Consider the following 21556-nt stretch of genomic DNA (forward strand, 5'->3'; position numbering starts at 1 on the left):
CTATTGTTAGAAGCCGTTGCCAAGGTACGGCTAGTGAAGATACAGCAGGCTGGAAAAGGTATAGCGGGTGCTGTGGTGATTTGTGAATTGTGGAGATTAGCGGTGGCGCTCTAATTACTTGTAGTGCCGAGTCGTGTGTATAAGTGATCAATAAATCCATTCACCAATCCAAACCCCGTCTATAGTCACAAATAATCGTGACAATACAAATTTGCTTATTTATTGTCTTAAGCCTGCCGTCACGCGGTAGTGTAGTTGGTTGGGGCACTATGTTAAAAGCCGGAAGGTCGTGGGTTCACTGTTTTTTTTTCAATTGACCTAACCCTTCCAGCCGCACTATGGCCCTGGGGTCGACTCAGCCTCTAACAGAAATGAGTACCAGGAATCTTCCTGTGGATAAGGGGCGGCCGGTGCGTAAGTTTGACAATCTCACCGCCTTCTGTGAGCCGATTGTCTAGAGAAAATGTGTGAGCCTCGACGTCTCACAACCCTGCGAGCCTCCACGGCCAGTTACAGGGATGGCTTAAGGCCTGCTGCCTCGATACTAAAGTACAATAAAACGCGTCAGCCCGACGCCGATATCCGGGTTTCCGAGTCGTGCTCCCCGGACCCTGTGTGACGAGCCCACGTACTTGGGTGGGTTCCCCCGCGCATGCGCGCGGCTGGCCGGCACCTCCGCAACAAAGGGGCCCATAGACCGCGCGTTAGTGCAGCAGAGTGGGTTTGAAGGGACCCAACGCCGCGAGATAATGCCGCACTGGCGCCCTGTGTAAATGTACACGTCGCATTCAGAGTTATCGGCCCGGAAGCGGGCCTCGTCCTTGCGAGTTTCCGCACAGAGGAGAGGTACTTACCGCCCCTCGGCCTCTTAATCTGATCTCGTCTCATATAAAGCAAAAAGACAATGTTTTCCCTGTACTTCATTATAAAATTAAACACCACACCATGAAGACATGGGGGGAGTGGTGATATAGCTCCATGCATTCTTGACGTTAGCAGTAGATGGAGGAGAGTGAGCAGCTTCCCGCCCCGGCCGTTTTACCCCCAGGTAAAGAGCACAAAATACCCATTGGATAGGAGGCTGGATGGGTCTGGACGCTGTGGAGGACAGATAAATCACTTGTCCCCGTCAGGAATCGAAACCCGGCCGTCTAACCTGTAGACTACCCGCTATACTAATTGAGTTAAGGAGGCATATACATAATTAGAATTTTACTTGCCGTTTTGTATGGGTGTTAATTGTTTTCTCTCTATGTGGTTTGTATAGGGGAGCCGGGATAGCTCAGTCGGCGTAGCGACTGGCTACGGGCTAGACGACGGAAGGGTCGGAGTTCGAGTCCCGGTAGAGTCAAGAATTTTCTGTTCTCCACAGCGTCCAGACCGGCTCTGGGGCCCACCCAGCCTCTTGTCCAGTGGGTACCTGGGGTTCTTTCCGCGGGGATGCCGTGAAACTGCCCACTCACCTCCAGCTAGTGCCGAGGTCAAGAATATTGGAGCTATACCTCCACTCCCCCCTACCTTTACATGTCGTAATTTTTAATTAAAGGCAGGGGCAAATATTTAAAAAAATTGTACAGACTCTCGACTGCCTTGACTGACATTTTCGGCCTTTTCCTCAGTTCCTCCAGGCAAGTGCGTCGAGCAGGTCACACTCGCTTCTTTCCAAATCCTCTATAATCCAACCTCCATCTGCCATCCTACCAAACCAGCACTCAAAGTGTATGACGTCAGTTTGTTCACTACATCTAAGCCTAACATAAGAAGTGCATACAAAATTTTCGTCGGAAATTTGCGTTGACTGGATTAAGCTGGCTCAGATGAATATAAGCGGTAGGCTCTTGTGCACATCGCGCTACCAGCTGGGCGACTGACTCTCCGTAGCAGTCAGAATTCAACTTCGGTCCTTCGTAAACCAGTTGTGATACATCACAGGTCCAGCGTGAGGTTCGTTTCTTCAGGGCTCACACACGTGGGAATTAGGCAAGAGCCTAATTTTCATCAACCCGGAGGACATATTTCGTGGTTTTCCTTAGACCTTCCAGTCACAAGTAGAAGAAATGTAAAATGTACCATGGACTCTTCATTGTGATTGTTTTCAGTTAATTGTATTAAGACCTATCACGTTCCTATTAAAAGCACATATGAATTTGGGCGTAACTTTATATTATTATACGTTGTACAGCCGTTGCCAAGCAACGACCGCGAGATAAGACGAAAAACAGCTACCGTTTCTAGGTAACTGCTCGGTAAACATGTTCCCGCGTCAACGAATAAGCACGCAAGAATATAGGAATGGTGTTTTCTGTGTGGTCCGTGCCTAGATGTTGGTTATTTCACAACGCTGCCGATACTGAGAATATATACTCTAGCGTCGAATGGTGGATAACTGAGAAGGACCTCGAATTCCTCAGTCAGGGTAGCCCTGTTCCAGCCTAGATCCGAACCCACACCCTACCGTGTACAAGACTAGAGTGTTCTCGCTACACCAGCAGTTCACTTACACGTTGTCGCAAACCAGAAATTAAGGTAAGATTGTCCCTATGCTTAATTACTTCATCAATATGTCATGAAGATGTGTGGGGGAGTGGAGGTATAGCTCCATCTTTCATGACCCCGGCACTAGATGGAAGTGAATGTTAGGCTTCACACCCCGGCCGCTTCGCCCCCATCGAAGGAGCCCCCCGCCGGTACCCACTGGAGTCTGAGTGGGCCCCCATAGGCTTACAGAATGGCTGCAGTTAGCTGTTCAACTCTGTTGACGTAATTAAGCGACGGCTAGTGTCCTCATTTTATTTCATCTGCGCGCAGATTTTCCGCCGTGGCAATTTGTAGCAGCCCGTCTAGGGCGGGACGGATCCGCCTCTAAGCATCTGGGCCCTTCCTACCGGTTGCTGCGGCCAATCAGAGTAAGGCACAGTAATTCTCGGGGAGGGGGCACCGGGCCAGCCGTGCCACTGGCGAGCGGCATTGATCAGAGTGCAGTGTTCGTGCAGCATTGTGTTCAGTGGCCCAGGAATTTCGCTTGTGTTTCGTCTGCCCGAAGCTGGATAAGACAGGAGCATTTTCGCGGCCAGCGCTTTCAGGATGAAGGTATGTTCAGGAGTTTCAGGTGACAGAAGTGGTTCTAATGTTTGCTGAAGTGCCCTGGTTGCCACGTAATATTGACTACAGTTCAGAAATTCTAAGCGTAGTTGATGGAAGTTCAGTTCAGCTCGTTTCTGTTCAGATTCAAAGAATGTTTCTTTAAACAACTTTACGTTACCATTCAAACTCATCAAGTGACATTAATGAATACAGAGTTCTGTCTTATGAGATATAACACTGTATAATCAGTTGAAAAATCAACCGACGTTTCGGAGAAACATGTTTCCATATTTAGGCTAGAAGAACAAGCCGAACAAGAAATGGGCATAAAGCAGTTAGGAAGATCTGCTCTGATAAATTTTCCTCCGAAACGTCGGTAGATATTCTATGGACTACACGCTATTATATCCCAGAAGATAGAACTCTTAATAACCACCGGTGTGAGAACATAAAATCCTACATGAATACATAGCTTCTATTTTGCACATATTTAAATACGCATTAGGCCTACATAAGCGTATGTATATACCATAATATAGAGCATGAAATTAACAACAATGTTGTTTCGAAATCTTACCAACATTTGGATATAGGGATGATGAAATGTTAACTGTTTTTTATTTGATTTACTCTTCAGTCTTAACATTGAAGACGATGTTTTTCCGAAACGCCTTTCTCCGAACTACACGACACTATAACCTAGAAGTGCTCTTAAAATTGGAGAAGTTCTTTCATATCGAATTTCAACATATTGTATAGAATTGTTCGTGGTAATTTTACGTGAAAATGCTTGAAAATGGATTTTTTTTCGGTGGAGGCCAGTAAACTCCAGAATTTTTTTATCCAGGGGGATACATTTAAACCGTTTAAGAATATTTTTACAAATCACCCTAAAGTTGTAGGTCTCTATTGAAACTATATTCTCTGGTGTTACCGGTACATTTCATGCATTCGAATTTAATTTTTTTTTAATATGGGGTTGGAAGGGTGCTTTACTTTCCTGCCCCTACTGGGGCCCACGAATGTACAGAAAGATAGTGTCTGGCCCTCGGAAATCCAAATATTCGTAAAAATAAGAACCGATCGGTAACTTTAGTTAAAGTGTGTCCTTATGGCATTTAAACAGTGTTTGTGGATCTCCTTGCGGGGTACACGGGGAAGTCCCGAATAATGGCTGCTGTAAACCGGGATTGGCTATTGATCAATGTGATAAATACGATATGATTTGCTCCACAAGTTTTGATGAATATTTCCCATATCTAATTTTTAAGAAAATGTGCCCAATGGTGTAAACCACTGATACGAGGTTACAGACAGACGGACAGACAGCATCTACACGTATGGCGTTCTTTTTTTTTTTTCTTCAATTTTCTGACAAACACCGAAAAATAGGATTTGAAGCTTTCCTGTTAAGAAAATTTTGGACTTCAATATAGAACACCCGACACTATTCTTAAATTTATTCTGTAATTTTGTCAATATGTACGGTGGTCACAGCTCTTAAAGCAGCGCGCGAATTATTGAATTAGAATTAGAGATTTTAGATGCGATTCGAATCCTCATTCAAAAAAATTCTTTTGTTTACATGAATAGAATGGAATTTATTAATTAATTTGAATTATATTCCCCTTAAAATTCCAGCCCCTTGTTCTATGCAATTGCAGTACTTACAAGGGAAGTATAGGCCTATCCCGGGAAACGAAAGGCCTTTTCTGCTTGAATTTCGTAAAATTGGTCGTTAGGACCAGTCTGGACAGATATGAAGGGGCAGAATCTGTACCCACATCACCCAAAATGTCCAGCAGGTTTCAAACAATTATAGTAAAAATACAGTTCTCTTATCCGTAATTAAACATCACTCAAAGAAGACGTATTGGGGAATGGAGGCATGCCTATAATTCAACTTCTTCTTAACTTCCATGTTATTTAGCGATAAATTTAATTTGTGGTCCGGCGAGGGACTGGAATTATTAAATGAAACAATAATTTACGGACCAACATTTCTGTCAACACAGTATTCTATAGGCCTATTTTAATTTTGATATTTTATATTCATCCTATGTTTTGGGTCCTTTGGTAGATATATCTGTTTGTGTTTACAACTTATGTGGAAGTAATGTCTGTCTGTCTACCTTCACTTGTTGCCCGTGATCTAATATCGATGCTTAACATCTGGACACAATTTTTAAAATTCTGTCTGGGGTACTCAGCGAACTCTGTCGGGGGATTTTGATTTTGTGCCGTGATGAAGTTCCCCTCCACCGTAGCCCTGCGAGCCATATGAGGCGACGAAAAGGGAACCCAGTGCCTGGGTGTATAACTGGGCCGCCCTGTTCCTGGGGGTTATAAATACAGGGACCTGGCCCTCCAGGTTGGGGGAGTCTAGAATATGAAAAAGTAAAATATGGCCATGAGTCCCACGGGACTCGGACCTGAGAGTGACTGCGCTAGCGAGGATCATTAGCAATTGTAAACGACACACCAGCCCTCTCGTCAGAGAGAGCTCCCCACATCAGCAAACCCGCAACTGCCTGACAGTAATAAAAATCTGGAACTCTCCCAAGTCTTGTCAATCATCCGTCAGTTGTTTATACCGCCATCTCGTCTTAGCCTCCCTTGCCGAGCTCAGCTGCACTGTCAACCCTTAACTCTCTCTCAAATAATTTCAGCCGGCCTGGGGTATTCGTTATATAGCCTCGGACGGACTCAACAGAGAACACAGCTTTCAACATTTACTCTATTTTTATAGACGTGTTGACCGTTCCTTTGCCTAGAAACTGCCGTGTGTTGACTCGCCTATTGCACAGAAACGGTTGTACTCGTTAGTTTCGAGGTTTATGTCCAGTAATGGGTCTATACACCACAGTGATTTATATTCAGACCGAAAGCCAGCTCAATAATCTGCAAAGAACGCCGTTGCATATTCTGGATAATACGTTATGGAGTGGATCTATGCGCCCTTTCCCACCAATTTTATCGCTGGGGAGCTTAGCAGCTGGGGGTCACTCTTCTGCGTGTCCCACGTCAAAGGAAGCGAGGTCAACTCAGGCTTCTATTCCTACTGGATTTTTAAAAAATAAAACAACATTGAAAGGATGAGAAAATATACCAAGTAATGTGTTAATACCGAAAATAAAAACGTAAACGATGCTGAAGACAGCGCCTCTATCCTTAGCCTGTACTTTAATATGCAGAGTGATTCTAAATTATTGTCGGGATTCCGTGACCCATACTTTTCAAAACGGAAAAAAATCAAAATAAAACTGCTTGCGAAATATGAAAGTGTAATTCAAATAGTTTCACTAGACGACTCTTAGAAGCCGGAAACTCATATATAAAAATTCAGTTCGTACCTCGCAAGAAACACATTACATCTACGCTGTTTAGGGAAATTACCGCTGTTTACTGTGAGAACCATATGGAACACACAAATACATTGTACGGGCAGAATGCAGAGACTTTATATATAAGAATTAGTCCGTACCTCGCAGGAAACACATTACGTCTCCGTTACAGACACCAACCGGTTAATGCTGTTTGGGGAAACAGTGGCTGTTTACTGTGAGAAACTTACGGAACAGGGACACAGGCCTACAGCCAGTGGACAAATGCTAAAGAAGGCTGTACATAAGTCCGAGGTAACATAAGTGTCGGCAGATTGTCATGCCAGACATTTGACACCTTCCATGGAAATTTGGAAATAATCATAACTTATGGAACGACAGAAATGCAGACATCCTCCCTCACTGCCTCCTGAGCACTCCAGGGGAGTCAGTAGAAATATTCTTCAACGGCTTGAACCCATGTCTGTGAGCAAGTTTCCTGGTTGTCCTTTCCTCCAGGAAAATTTTGTGGCTGCACCAATGTTAACAACTTCTGTACTTCTGAAGCTTTACATAAATAAATACGTGAAAGATTAATTAGCATTAATTAAGATTAAGTAATTTATCCCGACATCAGAATGCAGCACAAAATAGGCCTATTCGTAATAATCTGTGGGAAGTTGTGGAGAACTTCAAATAAGTTAAGCCTATTTGGCAACGATCCCAGAGAACAGAAATTTTCGCTCATGAAGAAATAAAAAACAGATTAATTTAATGTTACATTCTTCTGGGATGCGATTCCATGTAGTTTGGTAGAGAGGAACTGACGTTTCGGACGAATCTCCGCGATATTAGAGACAGTAGCACGGGAAAGAAAACCGCCGTAACCTTAATATTCAGTTCAAATTTAAATTTATACCACTTATTCTATTTTATATGTAACTTTTATCCTTATTTTATTTTTAACTGCTTTATTGTAATTGCCTTCATTTCCACGTCTTTTCCGTTCTTTATTTCGTTTTTAATGCCCATTTCTACTTCATTACAGTCGCTTATTTCTATTTTATGTAGCATATCCTTTCGTTACCTTCCTCATCGTCTTTATGTTTTACGTTTTACCTACATCACCGGCTCCCTTTCAGCGCTACAAAATTCCGTTCATTTTATATCGCTCTCACTGGTTCAACCTGGGCTTCATGTCTTGTCCTGTCTCCCCTTTATACACTGAAGAAGGAAGCAGGACGTTCGCTCAAAACGTCTGTAAATTTCTAACATTTTTCATCCCTCTACACGGAGGCATTTCGTTCACTGAAAACGTCCGTAAGTATTTAATTATATTCATCCTGAAGATGGAAGCGGAAAGGGAAACCGAAAATATACACCGAATATGAAAGCAGCAGGTTCCTCCAAAACACTGGTACATATTTACCAAAGTATGTGATGTCATATCCCAGAAGACTGTAACATTCTGCACCCGCCGCAGATGGGCCTCGTAGCCCAGTCCTCATGTGATAAATCCTGTGTTCCCCGAAACATCGTCACTGCAGCCCCCTTAAGGCCCCGACAAATTCTGGGTTTGGCCACACTGCAGGTAGCGTGAAGCTGGTTAAGAATACGGGGAAATGAATTACTGAATTATGGGAATCCGTAAAATAAACCCCCTGACAAAGGACCTTGCCCGAATTTGTTTATAAAAACAACCAATACTGACGTCAGAGAGCAGCTGGCTTACTGTCTGTGAATCCTTGTATCGAAAACAATTCGGAATGTGATATTCGTGTTAGCCCGAAACCTGCTTACGTTTTGAGAGTTGTTACGTCGAAAACAGCAGCCGTAATAAGAATTCATTTTACAGTTCTCTCTACCGTCCGCCATGCAACAATATCAAGATTTGAAATTAAATCCTTTCAAATTTATTGAAATAACATCCACACTGCTCACGTGACAGGCAACAGGCATACCAGAAAGTCAATACATGTGGCGTAGAATGAAGAACTACACTGGCTTCATTTAGAAATGCTTTAAACATGAAAACACGGATTGCAGAAGCGCGGAAGACACAGCAGTCCACCCCCTCCCCCCAATTTCAGCGCACCTGATGATGGCCGAGTAGGTCGAAACATGTAAGTGCAGTGAAGAACTTTAAAAAAGATTTAATTTTAAATCTGAATGTTGTTGTTTGGTGGACGGTGAAGACAACTGAAAATGAATTCTAATACCAACCGCCACAGGATGCTAAGATAACATTCGCAATAAAATATTTCTATTAGCCTAGGAACTGATTGCCGATCACAGTGGCCGCGCGTCCTAAGGCATGAACCGTCTTCGCCCGCTAGAACACTGGGATCGTGCTTTCGATTCCCACTCGAGGCATAGATGTCTGTGTGCGTTTTTTCTGTGTTTGTGTTGTTCTGTGTGTAGTTTGCGGCTTTGCGACGGGCTGATCCCCCGTTCAAGGTGTCCTACCGACTCTCTATGGATTAAGAAATTGAATAAGTTGCCAAAGTCCACAAGGGCTGTAAAGCCATAGACAAATTGATAAGAACTTCTTACGATTTGAGAAGTATTGTATGGAAAACAACATTATGAACAAGGTATTGATATTAGCTTGAGAATTGTTTACGTTCTGAAGTCTGTCACATCGACAAACATCATTCGGGATAATTTATATCTGCTTGCCTAAGAACTGCAGACATTATGAGGACTCTTTATGCCGAAAATAATGGTCTGAATAAGATATTCAAAGTTACAACTAAAAAAATTATAAAAGTATTATTTTAACCCATTAATATTTCAGAAATGTACCGCAAAGGACGATGAACTCTGTATTATTCTATTTTCATTATGACGCACAGAAATGACCACGAATGTTTAGTCTGTTATAAGCAGCAAGGTTTGTCTGGAACACTCCTCGTCTAAGCTGCTCTCTCACACTTGTAAGCTCCTTACAGCTTCGGAACTCGTGTCTGATTTCTTTCTCCTGAGGCGCCAAATTCTAAATTTCATCTCAAGTAAATCCGTTCACAGAACGCTGACGCAGCTTCATTGAATAAAACTGATGTTAGATAGATGGTATGGGTTGGTATGGACTGGATTGATCTGGCTGAGGATAGGGACCGGTGGAGGGCTCTTGTGAACAAGGTAATGAACCTTTGGGTTCAGTAAAATGCTGGGAAATTATTGAATAGCTGCACAACTGGCGGCTTCTCAAAGAGGGCTCAACTCCATGAAATTAGTTAGTTTATTTAATTAGCTTCAGCCTCAACCGAAAACAAATGCAAACTGAACGTGGCGACAACCAGAAATTACAACTTCACGTTAAGCATTATGGCGACAATTTATTTGTTTGTTTAGTAATGTATTTCATGATGTATCCGTAAGGATATGTGGCCGAAAGAAACAAGCAGTAGCTAATTCGAGTTAAGGTAGGGTGGGGTCTGATGGACATGGGGACAAGCGGACATCTCGTAAGAAAACTCTTCATGTTTCGGTGGAAAATATTGCTGCATCACTGCAATCCCAGGGAGGAAACTATAGTGCAGACGTGTGTTCGTGTCTTGTTGAACAGATCCACCAAAACCTTCAGTGTAGACTGATATCCAACCACTCTTCAATGTGTCTGAGGGGACTGAAGAAAACTATAAAAAATCTCATCCACTAGAGTCGGCGTCTTCACCGAAATTCGAACCAAGTACCTGCAGCATAGATAATTACCGCAACGTAGACCCCCTCAGTGTATTTCACAAACACACCGCAGAGAGCTCTGCTGTAGGCCAACTCTACCCTATGTGACGCGCATGTGTTTCTAACAAAGAAGTATCGATAGATTTATTGTGTATTTTATTCGCGTAGTTTCGGACGGGTACTCAAGAACCCAACGAAGTACCCGCTGCATGTTTAGGCTTAGCACAGCGAAATGTGTGGTTTTAAGAGAAATTTAGAAATCCTGCTGCAAGTGAGATGGGGTCACGCCGTAGAGTAATTGGTTGAGCGGCTGTACTACAAGCCTGAAATCCTCGGGTTCAAGTCCCGATGTGGTCATTGGATTTTTTTCAATTCACTTAAGCCTTCCAGCCGCACTATGACCCTGGGGTCGACTCAGCCTCTAACAGGAAAAAGTACCAGGAACTGATATGTAAGTAAGTCACCATAACATGTTTCGACATATTTGGTACCATCATTCTGGAGCTTATTTTGTATACTTACTTACTTACTCACTCATGGAGCTGAGCCCTTCTGGAGGAGCCGCTAATTCTGCAGCTACTCAAGAATTTCCCAACATTTTATGGAACCCGAAGGTTCATTACCATGTTCACAAGAGCCCTCCACTGGCCCCTTATCTTTCCAATCCATACCATCCCCTCCCATCTCTCTAAGATCCATTCTAATATTGTCCACCGACCTACGCCTTGGTCTTCCCTGTGGTCTCTTTCCTTCTGGCTTTCCCACCAATATTCTATACGCATTCCTCTTCTCCCCCATTCATCCTACATGCCCTGCCCATCTCATCCTCCTTGACTTGATCATTCTAATTATACTTGGAGAAGAGTACAAGTTATGAAACTCCTCATTATGCAGTTTTCTCCAACCTCCTGTCACTTCATCCCTCTTCAGTCCAAATATTCTCCTCAACACCCTGTTCTCAAGAACCCTCAGTCTATGTTCCTCCCTTAACGTCGGAGACCAAGTTTCACACCCATACAGAACCACAGGCAAAATTATAGTTTTGTATGCTCTAATTTTTATGTTTTTGGACAGCAGACGAGAAGACAAAAGGTTCTGGACTGAATGGTAGCAAGCATTACCCGAGTTCACTCATTTTATATGGCATCCTAAATATCACAGTCCGTCCTCTCTGTGATTGCTGTTCCTTGGTTTAGGAGTACTCTTGACCCTGAAGATGGAGACAGTACTTACCTCTGTAAATTTCTACCGCACCATACGGTGGCACATCCCAGAAGATTATACTTTTATGTCTTAATTTAAGGCATGGCTTAATAGATTCGTAGGTCTATAGGTTTTTGTTTCTGAAACTCCTTTATTGATGTTAATTAACATAATTATCATTACACAAGACACGTTTTGTTTTCCCCATTAAGAGATCGTGTACATTTAGGGTGTCTGTGAACAGGGTGCTGTGGGGATTGTTTTAACCTGAGAAGGGAACTATCTCTAGGAGGGAGAAACTCGGGTGGAATTTGGAAATCGCATGATGCAGTTAAAGAATTTTCGAAACTGAAACGTCTGAACAGAGACTGCTACAAGACCTAATCTTCCTGTCGCAAAGATTTCTTAAGTAGCATGTAAATAGCAGATTTGGCAATCTTACCTTCAACGAGACAGTTATGCTTGTGTGGCCTCCTCACACGTAGGCTACACGCTGTAAGCGACAACCGAGAGGCTCACAGCGTGTAGCTTATAGACGGCTTTGTCCGAATTTAATTGCCCATCAGAATATAATGGGCTAGGTCCAGAAACTTCGTCTTTGAAAGATTATATTGTCAATTTAGAAACTAGACATCTTCTATATAATATATATATAGATTCAGTTCGTCCCTCACGGGAAACACATTACGTCTCAACTACAGAGACCAACCGGTTAATGCTGTTTGGGGAAACAGTCGCTGTTTATTGTGAGAACCATACGGAACACACAAATACACTCTTTGGACAGAATGCAGGGTTTTAGTTGAATTGAATTTATTTACATTCTATAAATCCTAAGTAGGTTAGTACCTTTGGATACAGAACAAGTCAAAAGGTTACATACATAAGTACGGGCAATTTTAGCTTAAAAATTAATATAACTTAATTTTACATCATTCTCTATTTACATTGAAGTATTCATCTAAAGAGTAGAAGGAATGAGCATGTAGATAATTCTTTAACTCTGATTTAAACTTTTTAGTATCATTGCCCAAGTTTTTAATACTTTGTGGCAGATTGTTGAACACTTTTATGCCAGTAAAGTAGACTCCTTTTTGATATACTGATAAAGTTGATGAGGGTAGGTGGAAGTTATATTTTTGTCTAGTATTCATGTTATAGACATCAGAATTTAATTTGAATTTATCTTTGTTGTAAACAACAAATAAGAGAAGCGATAATATGTATTGCGATTGAAGCGGTAGAATTTTTAATTTCTTAAATAATTCTCTACATGAATTTCTACTTCTACATCCTGTAATGATTCTAATTATATTCTTTATTATTAGTATGTTAAAGCTGACGATACATATAGTAGCCACTGGGTTTTAAATGTTTAATTAAATTGTATGCACAGGAATTTGACAGGCTTTGAACTTGTGGAATGGATTATAAGATGGTTTGCTGGAATTCGTTTTCTTCAGAACGCGCTCAAACAGAAGACTCGGTTGCACTTCCCGTCACCCCAGGCCGATCCGTAACGCATAGGTTCGTATCACGCTTGCGCTGTGTAAAGACAAATCTCACGTCACTGTGCTAAGCCTAAACATGCAGCGGGTACTTCGTTGGATATCAGTCTACACTGAAGGTTTTGGTGGATCTGCGCAACAAGATAGGAAGACACGTCTGCACTATAATTTTCTCCCTGGGACTGCAGTGATGCAGCAATATTTTCCACCGAAACATGAAGAGTTTTCTTACGAGATGTCCGCTTGTCCCCATGTCCATCAGACCCACCCTACCCTAACTCGAATTAGCTACTGCCTATTTCTTTCGGCCACATGTCCTTACGGATACATCATGAAACAAATTACTAAACAAACAAATAAATTGTCGCCACATGCTTAACGTGAAGTTGTAATTTCTGGTTGTCGCCACGTTCAGTTTGCATTTGTTTTCGGTTGAGGCTGAAGCTCATTAAATAAACTAATTAATTTCATGGAGCTGAGCCCTTCTTGAGAAACCCCCAGTTGTGCAGCAACTCAAGAATTTCCCAGCATTTTATGGAACCAAAAGTTCATTTCATTGTTCACAAGAGCGCTCCACCGGCTACTATCCTGTGCCAGATTAATCCAGTCTATATCATCTCATACCATCTCTCTAATATCCATTTTAATACTGTCCGCCCATCTACGTCTTGATCATTCTAGAGCTCTCTTTCTTACTGGCTTTCCCACCAATATCCTATGTGCATTGCTCTTCACCTCCATTCATCCTACATGCCCTGCCCATCTCATCCTCCGTGACTTGATCATTCTAATTATACTTGGAGAAGAGTACAAGTTGTGAAGCTCCTCATTGTGCAGTTTTCTCCAATCTCCTGTCACTTCATCCCTCTCTGGTCCAAATATTCTCCTCAACACCCTGTTCTCAAACGCCCTCAGTCTATGTTCCTCCCTTAATGTCAGGGACCAAGTTTCACGCCCATACAGAACCACAGGCAAAATTATAGTTTTGTATATTCAATTTTTACGTTTTTAGACAGCAGACGAGAAGACAAAAGGCTCTGTACTTTCGTTATTAAAACAAAGCTGTTAACATGAAACACAGAGTAAAGTGTAAGTGATATTATTTGACTGGGCGAGTTCGCATAGCGGTGTCGCTCAAGGCTCGAACTGTTGGAATCTCGCCCGAGACACCAGCTATCCCGATTGAGATATTTCGCGATTTTCCTCAGTCCTTCAAGGCAAATCCTGGAATAGTTCCATCTTTGTGCCATTACCGCTTTGTTCCACAATCTTTTCCAGTACGTTATCAGTTTTTCATCCTGCAATGCGACGCTATGTGGTCTAGCTATTTCAGCGTCGTTAAAAAGCCTACAAGAAGAAGACCAGGAGACCATAGTTTTGGTTTGACACTGTAGAAAGCGGCCGTCTAGTTTGGTGTTTAGGCGCGACACACCGCCTCCTTCTTGAGGGCCCACGTGCAGTGGTGTCACAAAATGCGGCCAGTTTGGCCCGAGTTCCGAAGGAGCGAACTGCCGTGAGCGGGCGACGCGGGCGGGACTGCCGCTCGGTAAGGACGCGAGGCCACCGCGCAACAGCGCTGCTGGGACCACGGGACGCCACGCAAGTGTAGCAGCGTTTGGCGTCTGCAGGCTGTTGCCTCACGAACACAGGGTGAGGGTGTTGGGACTGAAGAGGGATGAAGTGACAGGAGGCTGGAGAAAACTGCATAATGAGGAGCTTCATAACTTGTACTCTTCTCCAAGTATAATTAGAGTGATCAAGTCAAGGAGGGTGTCACGGGCAAGGCATGTAGCATGAACGTGCTAGAAGAGGAAAGCATATAGGATTTTGGTGGGAAAGCCAGAAGGAAAGAGACCACTGGGAAGACCAAAATGTAGGTAAGGTAATGTAAAGTTGTCTCTGTGCTTGACTAATTAGGCACACGCCTTGAAGGCGTATGGGGGAGTGGATGTGTAGATACAAGTTTCTTGATCACGGCACTAGTTGGAGATTAGTGGTCAGCTTCATGCCCCGGCCGCCTTATCCACGGGGAAACAGCCCCCGGTACTCATTGGATAGGAAGTTTGGTGGATCCGGGAGTCGGTATGGACGACGTGATGAAGAGAAAATTCTTGACTCTACCGGGACTCGAAATCCGACCCCTCGGTTGTCTAGCCCGTAGCCAGCGGCTTTACCTACTGAGCTATACCGGCTCACGACCAAGATGTAGATTGGCGGATAATATTAAAATGGATCATAGAGAAATCTGATGTGGCGGTATGGATTGGATTGATCTGGTTCAGGATGGGCACAAGTGGAGGGCTTTTGTGAATACGGTTGCGGATCTTCGGGTTCAGTAAAATAATAGGAAGTTCTTGAGTAGCTGAGCAAGTGACGGCTTCTCGAGAAGGGCTCAGCTCCATGGAGTTAGTTAAGTTGTTGACTCAAACCCGAGTTGTTTTTGAGACCTTCACAACATTATCCGACGAGGAAGTTTCTTAAAGTGGTAATTATTTCTGTGTTCGGGATATGGCGATTTGAATTTTTGTCGGGACACCGACTTACCTGATTGAAAATTTTCATGGCTTTCCTGAGTCCCTACGAGAAATTTCCGGAAAAATATTTTAAATTAAGCTATGACCGCTTCCTTCCAAATCCCTACCAGTTAATTATTATATGGTGCTGTACCTTGTGACTCATATACAGAGTGTCCCAGGAGGAATGGTCAATATTCTGAGAGGTCACAGTATCGGTTATTCTAAGCAAAAAGTGTGTATGTACGTGTGTCCTATTCGGAACGGTACAGTGTGCTGAACAGTGAAATAGCTCTGTCTCGGTGCAGCTCGTGTGAGGACATGGCGTGTTGCTCGTCTGTACAGTGTACAGTGTACTGCACAGTGAAATAGCTCTGTCTCGGTGCAGCTCGTGTGAGGACATGGCGTGTTGCTCGTCTGTACAGTGTACAGTGTATTGAACAGTGAAACAGCTCTATTTCGGTGCAACTCGTGTGAGGACATGGCGTGTTGCTCGTCTGTACAGTGTACAGTGTACTGCACAGTGAAATAGCTCTATCTCGGTGCAACTCGTGTGAGGACATGGCGTGTTGCTCGTCTGTACAGTGTACAGTGTACTGCACAGTGAAATAGCTCTATCTCGGTGCAACTCGTGTGAGGACATGGCGGGTTGCTCGTCGGACGGACGGACAGACACGGAAAAAGTAAAAGGAAGTTTATTTGTTTTATATTCTTTCGTTGTGGAGATGCCAAAATGAATTATTGTGAATGAATGAATACTACATTGGGTCCGTTAGAATCCAAATTTTGGGGCGCCGTAGTTTGTCTCCCGGTGCTCTCCTACGCGCTGCTTAGATTAGTCTACTCTTCCTGTAGTACAGAACTCACCTGCCTGTGGCTCTACAGCCCTTGTGGACATTGGCAACTTTTCCAGTTTCTTAATCCTATACACAGTCGGTAGGACTCCTCTGACGGGGGATCAGCCCGTCGCAAGGCCGCTACCTACACACAGAACAATACAAACAGAATAAACGCACACAGGCATCCTTGCCTCGCGTGGGATTCAAAACCACGACCCCAGGGTTCATGCAGGCGAAGACTTTTCATGCTTTTAGGCCGCGCGGCCACTGTGAGCTGTTATTAGCACATCAAGATGTTGTCCTACTGATGCCTTTATTGATTAATGGTTATCTAAATTTATTTCTGCTCTCTTAACCATGCTCTCCCATTTCACGGTTTCAGTGACTATACCTGTAGACTGGGTTTGGATTGATTATCGGATTGATTGGATATTTAACGCAGAATATTTTGTGCCTATCCTCAGTCAAGGCCTTAACTGCTCTGCTTGGTAACGTCTTCCAGCGGTGGACGTTCCTCTGCTCCCGGGGCTCACGACCTCGCAGGCTGGCGGCCATCTCACACCAACCCTACTCTTCTAACTGCCGCCTCAAGACTCTCTCTTATTGGTACATGGTCCTCGTTATAGAGCCTAGGCACGGACGGCACAGGAAACACCGCTTCCAAAAGTTACTCCATTGTTGCGTTTTATACAGCCGTTATCTAACAGTGGCTGTTTTTCTGGCTCCATAATTCTTACTTTGAGCAAATACGTCACATTATTTAACTAGCAGGACGAAAGGATTGGGGCTGAATTCATCTGGCTCAGGATAAGGAGAAACGGCGAACTCATGCGAACGCGGTAATGAACCTTGGGGGTTTCCAAAGTTGCTGATAATTTGTTGATTGTCTAGGAGACTGACTGGTGGCTTCTCTAGAAGCTTCTCGCTAATTTCTAGCGGTGCAGACTAGCAGGATCACGAAATCCACTCTCTGTCTGTCTGTCTGTGCGCGCAGTTGGCGAACATGACGCTCCATTCGTGTATGCATCTGCACGGAGAATGACAGGAACCCTGGACTCTTTACGCAGCCAAACCGAGGCCACCCGAATACAAACTGCAGTGTCACAGTACAGAAAACATCTATCACTTGCACAATGTAAAGATTACAACAGGAAACAGTAAATTTCATTTCGAAACAGAACTTGTCTCGTCATCCAGCGTGAAAGGGCGAGATCTCTGTGTCTGTCTGTCTGTCCGTCCCATGTTAGTAAAGGATACGTCACCACAAAAACATTCACTTTGGAGCTGAACTCTTTGTAAAGGAAGGTTTCTGAGTCTGCTGCTTTCAGAGTTTGATATGTCCATGAGGAACAGGAATTGTGAAGCCTGAGGTTTGATACCATGTACGTAAGAATCTACCAAAATACACGGCGTTACATCTCGCAATTGTGAGAATCTCAGATGTAAGCAAAAACTGAGGGCTCAAACGAAGACTTCTCGCATCGCCGTAATTCCAACTCTACATAGAATCAGTCTTCCGCGGTAGCGTAATTGGTTGAAGCACTATGCTAGAAGCCTGAGGGTCTCGGATTCGATTCCTGATGATATGGATTTTTCAAATTACCTAACCCTTCCAGCCGCACTATGACCCTGGGGTCGACTGAGCCTCTAACAGAAATGAGTACCAGGAATCTTCCTGGGGTAAAGGGCGGCCCGGAGCGTAAGGCTGACAACCTCACCGTCATCTGTGAGCCGATTGTCTAGAGAAAATGTGGGAGCCTCGACGTCTCACAACCCTATAGGTCTCCATGACCTGTTACAGGGCTAGCTATACTTTTTTACCTTTACTGAGCGTGGATAAATTTTGATATGTACGTGAAACACGGCCCATGACTGAAAAGGATAAATTATGCTAAATACGTGGGAGAGGAAGATGTCTGGACCGTAACTGAGCAAGGGTTTTGGGGATTCAAAACTGAGGGTATTACATAAAACCCCAAGTTTGAAAACGCATATTAAGGGGGGAAGAAGGAATGAGCGATTGCCTCATGTGATCAGAGTGGATCAAACAGGGGTCGCTAAAAGAATTATGAACGTAAGAAGAAGTATATGGCTGGAAGATGAATAGAATGATTTTCGAGAGCAGAGACTGAATAGATGGAGGGAAATAATAAAGAAAGAGGAGCATCTCTCGTAAATGGGTCAGAACGCCTTGAAGGACTGTGGAGCCGAAGACAAAAGAAAAGTAAAATTATTTTGTCTTCAAGTAAAAAAGGCATAAAAGGAAACAGCGTGTGTATGAATTAGAGTGATCAAAGAAGAAAGAAACAAATTGCAATATTTAAATGGAATACTATGTTACAAGTCGGAAGGTCGCGGGTTCAAATACCGATGAGGTCATTGGATTTTTTCAGTTGACCTAACCCTTCCAGCCGCACTAGGCCCTGGGGTTCACTCAGCCTCTAACAGAAATGAGTACTAGGAAAGAAATAAATAATTTTCCTGGGGAGTAAAGCGCAGCCGGCGCGTAAGGCTGACAACCTTACCGCCATCTCTGAGCCGATTGTCTAGATAATGTGGGACCCTCAAGGTTTCACAACCCTATGGGCCTTCACGGCCTGTTACAGGGACAGCTTTACTTTACTTTACTTTACTTTACTTACCGTGTTTCCTACCCCACCGATTACGCAATAAGAACGTATCAACAATTAAATGTAGAGGTTCGCGTAGGCTTGAACGCCATTTGTATAAATACTTTTGTTTTTGTTGACGATCAGCTCCCAGTTACCCGGCGGGGAGAGATCTCCAGACATCCGTGTGTACACCAATTTTACGAAAGTAATACAGACCTAATTAATGAATTCAATATTAAAATATCCACCTCAAAATGCAGCAGTGTTTGAAAACATTTGAAATCCTTAATACGGTTAATGTGGATAAATTCTGGTATCTTGCTATGTAGGTAGAGGTGAGTCGGGATGGCTCAGTCGTCATAACTACAGGCTGCATGACCGGGGTTCGATTCACGGCTGGGGAAATATTTTTGTCTTCTCTACAGCGCACAGACCGGTTCAAGGTCCCTTCCAGCCTCCTATCTAATGTGTAGCGAAGGGGCTTTCCCCGTGGGTAAAGCGGCCGGGGTGTGAAGCTGAGAACTCACCTCCATCTAGTGCCGAGGTCAAGAAAATGTTGAAGCTATACCTCCACTCCGCCATATATTTTCATGGCATAGCGTTTAATTAATTAAGCACGGAGATAACTTTACGTTTAAATATATATATGTAGCCAGGTACAAAGGATGTGATATACGTGAGAAGACTGTTGCATATATGTAAAAAGGTAAAAAAGGTAAAGGTATCCCTGTAACAGGCCGTGGAGGCCCAAAGGGCTGTGAGACGTCGAGGCTCCCACATTTTCTCCAGACAGTCGGTTCACAGATGGCGGTGAGATTGTCAGCCTTACGCGCCGGAAGCCCTTTACTCCCAGGAAGATTCCTGATAATCACTTCTATTAGAGACTGAGTCGACTCCAGGGCCATAATGCGGCTGGAAGGATTAGGTCAGTTAAAAATATGCAACGACCTCATCGGGACTTGAACCCGCTACCTTCCGGCTTGTAGCACAGTGCCCACCCCACGATAGTACCTACTTTACATAGACCGCAATCCCCTCCATCCGTATGATAAGCTGTTCATAGCATCGTTAAAAAGCCATAAATAAATACACTGATAATTATGTAGACAAAGTTGTGCCTGTGCTTAATTAAGCATCAAGCCGGAAGGTAGCGGGTTCGATTCCCGATCATGTCATGGGGTTTTCAATTGACCTAATCCTTCCAGCCGCACTATGGCCCTGGGGTTGACTCAGCCTCTAACAGAAATGAGTACCAGGAATCTTCCTGGGGGTAAAGGGCGGCCGGCGCGTGTGGGTGACAACCTCACCGCCATCTGTGAGCCGATTGTCTGGAAAATGTGGGAGCCTCGATGTCTCACAACCCTATGGGTCTCTACGGCTTGTTACAGCGATAACTTTACCCTTCTTTACCTCTTAAAATCGTAACATCAAATTTCTATTAATATTTGATAAACACTGGCAATGCTTGCCGTCACAGTGCTTCAAATAATTTCCAGAGCTACACCTCGGTACCCAAAAAGGGACAGGGGTACGGCCCTGTTGCTCTGTCGCCCGCATAGCGCTGCGTGTAATAACGCCGTGTATGACGATGAACCAACTGGGTGGAGTTGGTTCTGGACAGTGTGTCACAGTGGCTCTCACACCGTAGGGCGTGCCCCCTGAAGAGGCGAAGGGGGGGGGGTTGAAGCATAAGGGGGGCCTGGCGCGAAGAAGAATAAATTGAAGTGCTCAATTTCTTACCTGATTTTATTATTTCTTCCGTAAGCGTCCATCGGAATTATCAATCGAATTATTAGAAAGCGCTAGCTTCGATGTCAATGCCATCTCTCGGCATCATCCAGAACTAAACGTATTGCAGCTTGTAACATGTTCGTTTTAGAAATTTCAATTTCTCACTCAGTTTTGGCAAGGGGGGCACTGATGCCCGCATATAACAATTAATTTCCCTGAAGAATGCAGTCTTCTTGGATGTGGCGCCGTGTAGATATTGTGTAAATCGACGTTTCGGAGGAAAGTACCGTCTCTATCATCAGAGTATAAAAATCCAGGAGCGAGGAAGCAGCATGATCAGGTGGCTGCTGCTTCCTCGTTCGCGGATTTTTATACCATGACGATGGAGGCTATACGTTCCTCCGAAACGTCCGTTTAGAGAATATCTACACGGCGCCACATCACAGAAGGCGGCATTCTTCATAGTCACAGCCGTGAAAACCTCAGACTCTACCAAACAGCATTCAATTATCTGTTTCTTACTACCGCGTTAGTCGGGTTCTTCCAATTTTTATTTAGGGCATTATTTTAGAAAACTTTAAGACATTTTCATATTTCCGCGTGCCCCTGCAGCCCCCCCCTACAAAAATTAAATATTTCCGTGTATGAACGGGAATTAGGAGAAACATATGAAGGTGCTATCCTTAGTATTAAAGCACCCGTCAATAATGCATCATCATCATCATCAGTAATCTGTCAGACGACAGGTCCACAGTCTCTTCCAAACATTTCCTCAACTTGAAGAAAGCAGTCTTCTGGGATTTGGCACCGTGTATATGTGGTGTTAACCGACGTTTCGGAGGAACGTATCGCCCCCATCTTCAGGGTTGAAGAAAAAGTATAAGTAAATCTGCAAGCGACAACACCGTGAGACACGGTCAAAGTGCCAAATCCCAGAAGACTGCTTTCTTCATAGTCACCGCCGTGAAAGCCTCAAATCTTACATTTCCTCAACTTGATGCGATCTAGAGCTTTCTCCTTCAAATGACAGTATCCTCTTCTGTCCCCAAGGTCATCCAG

At 43.8% G+C, this 21556-nt stretch overlaps 1 protein-coding gene across 3 annotated transcripts in view; it reads left to right on the forward strand.

Annotated features, from left to right (window-relative positions):
• The first annotated feature begins 2972 nt into the window (after positions 1-2972).
• The window catches only part of LOC111867000 (LIM/homeobox protein Awh), a 92936-nt gene continuing 74352 nt past the window's right edge, over positions 2973-21556 (forward strand). For all 3 annotated transcript variants that reach the window (XM_023856441.2, XM_023856443.2, XM_023856442.2), the window contains exon 1: positions 2973-3090. In XM_023856441.2, coding sequence (XP_023712209.1) covers positions 3085-3090 — 6 coding nt within the window. In that variant the 5' untranslated portion in view covers positions 2973-3084. The remainder of the gene's footprint in view (positions 3091-21556) is intronic.

Source organism: Cryptotermes secundus, unplaced genomic scaffold, assembly GCF_002891405.2.
Source record: "Cryptotermes secundus unplaced genomic scaffold, Csec_1.0 scaffold1383, whole genome shotgun sequence".
In the NCBI taxonomy this organism is placed as follows: Eukaryota; Metazoa; Arthropoda; class Insecta; order Blattodea; family Kalotermitidae; genus Cryptotermes; species Cryptotermes secundus.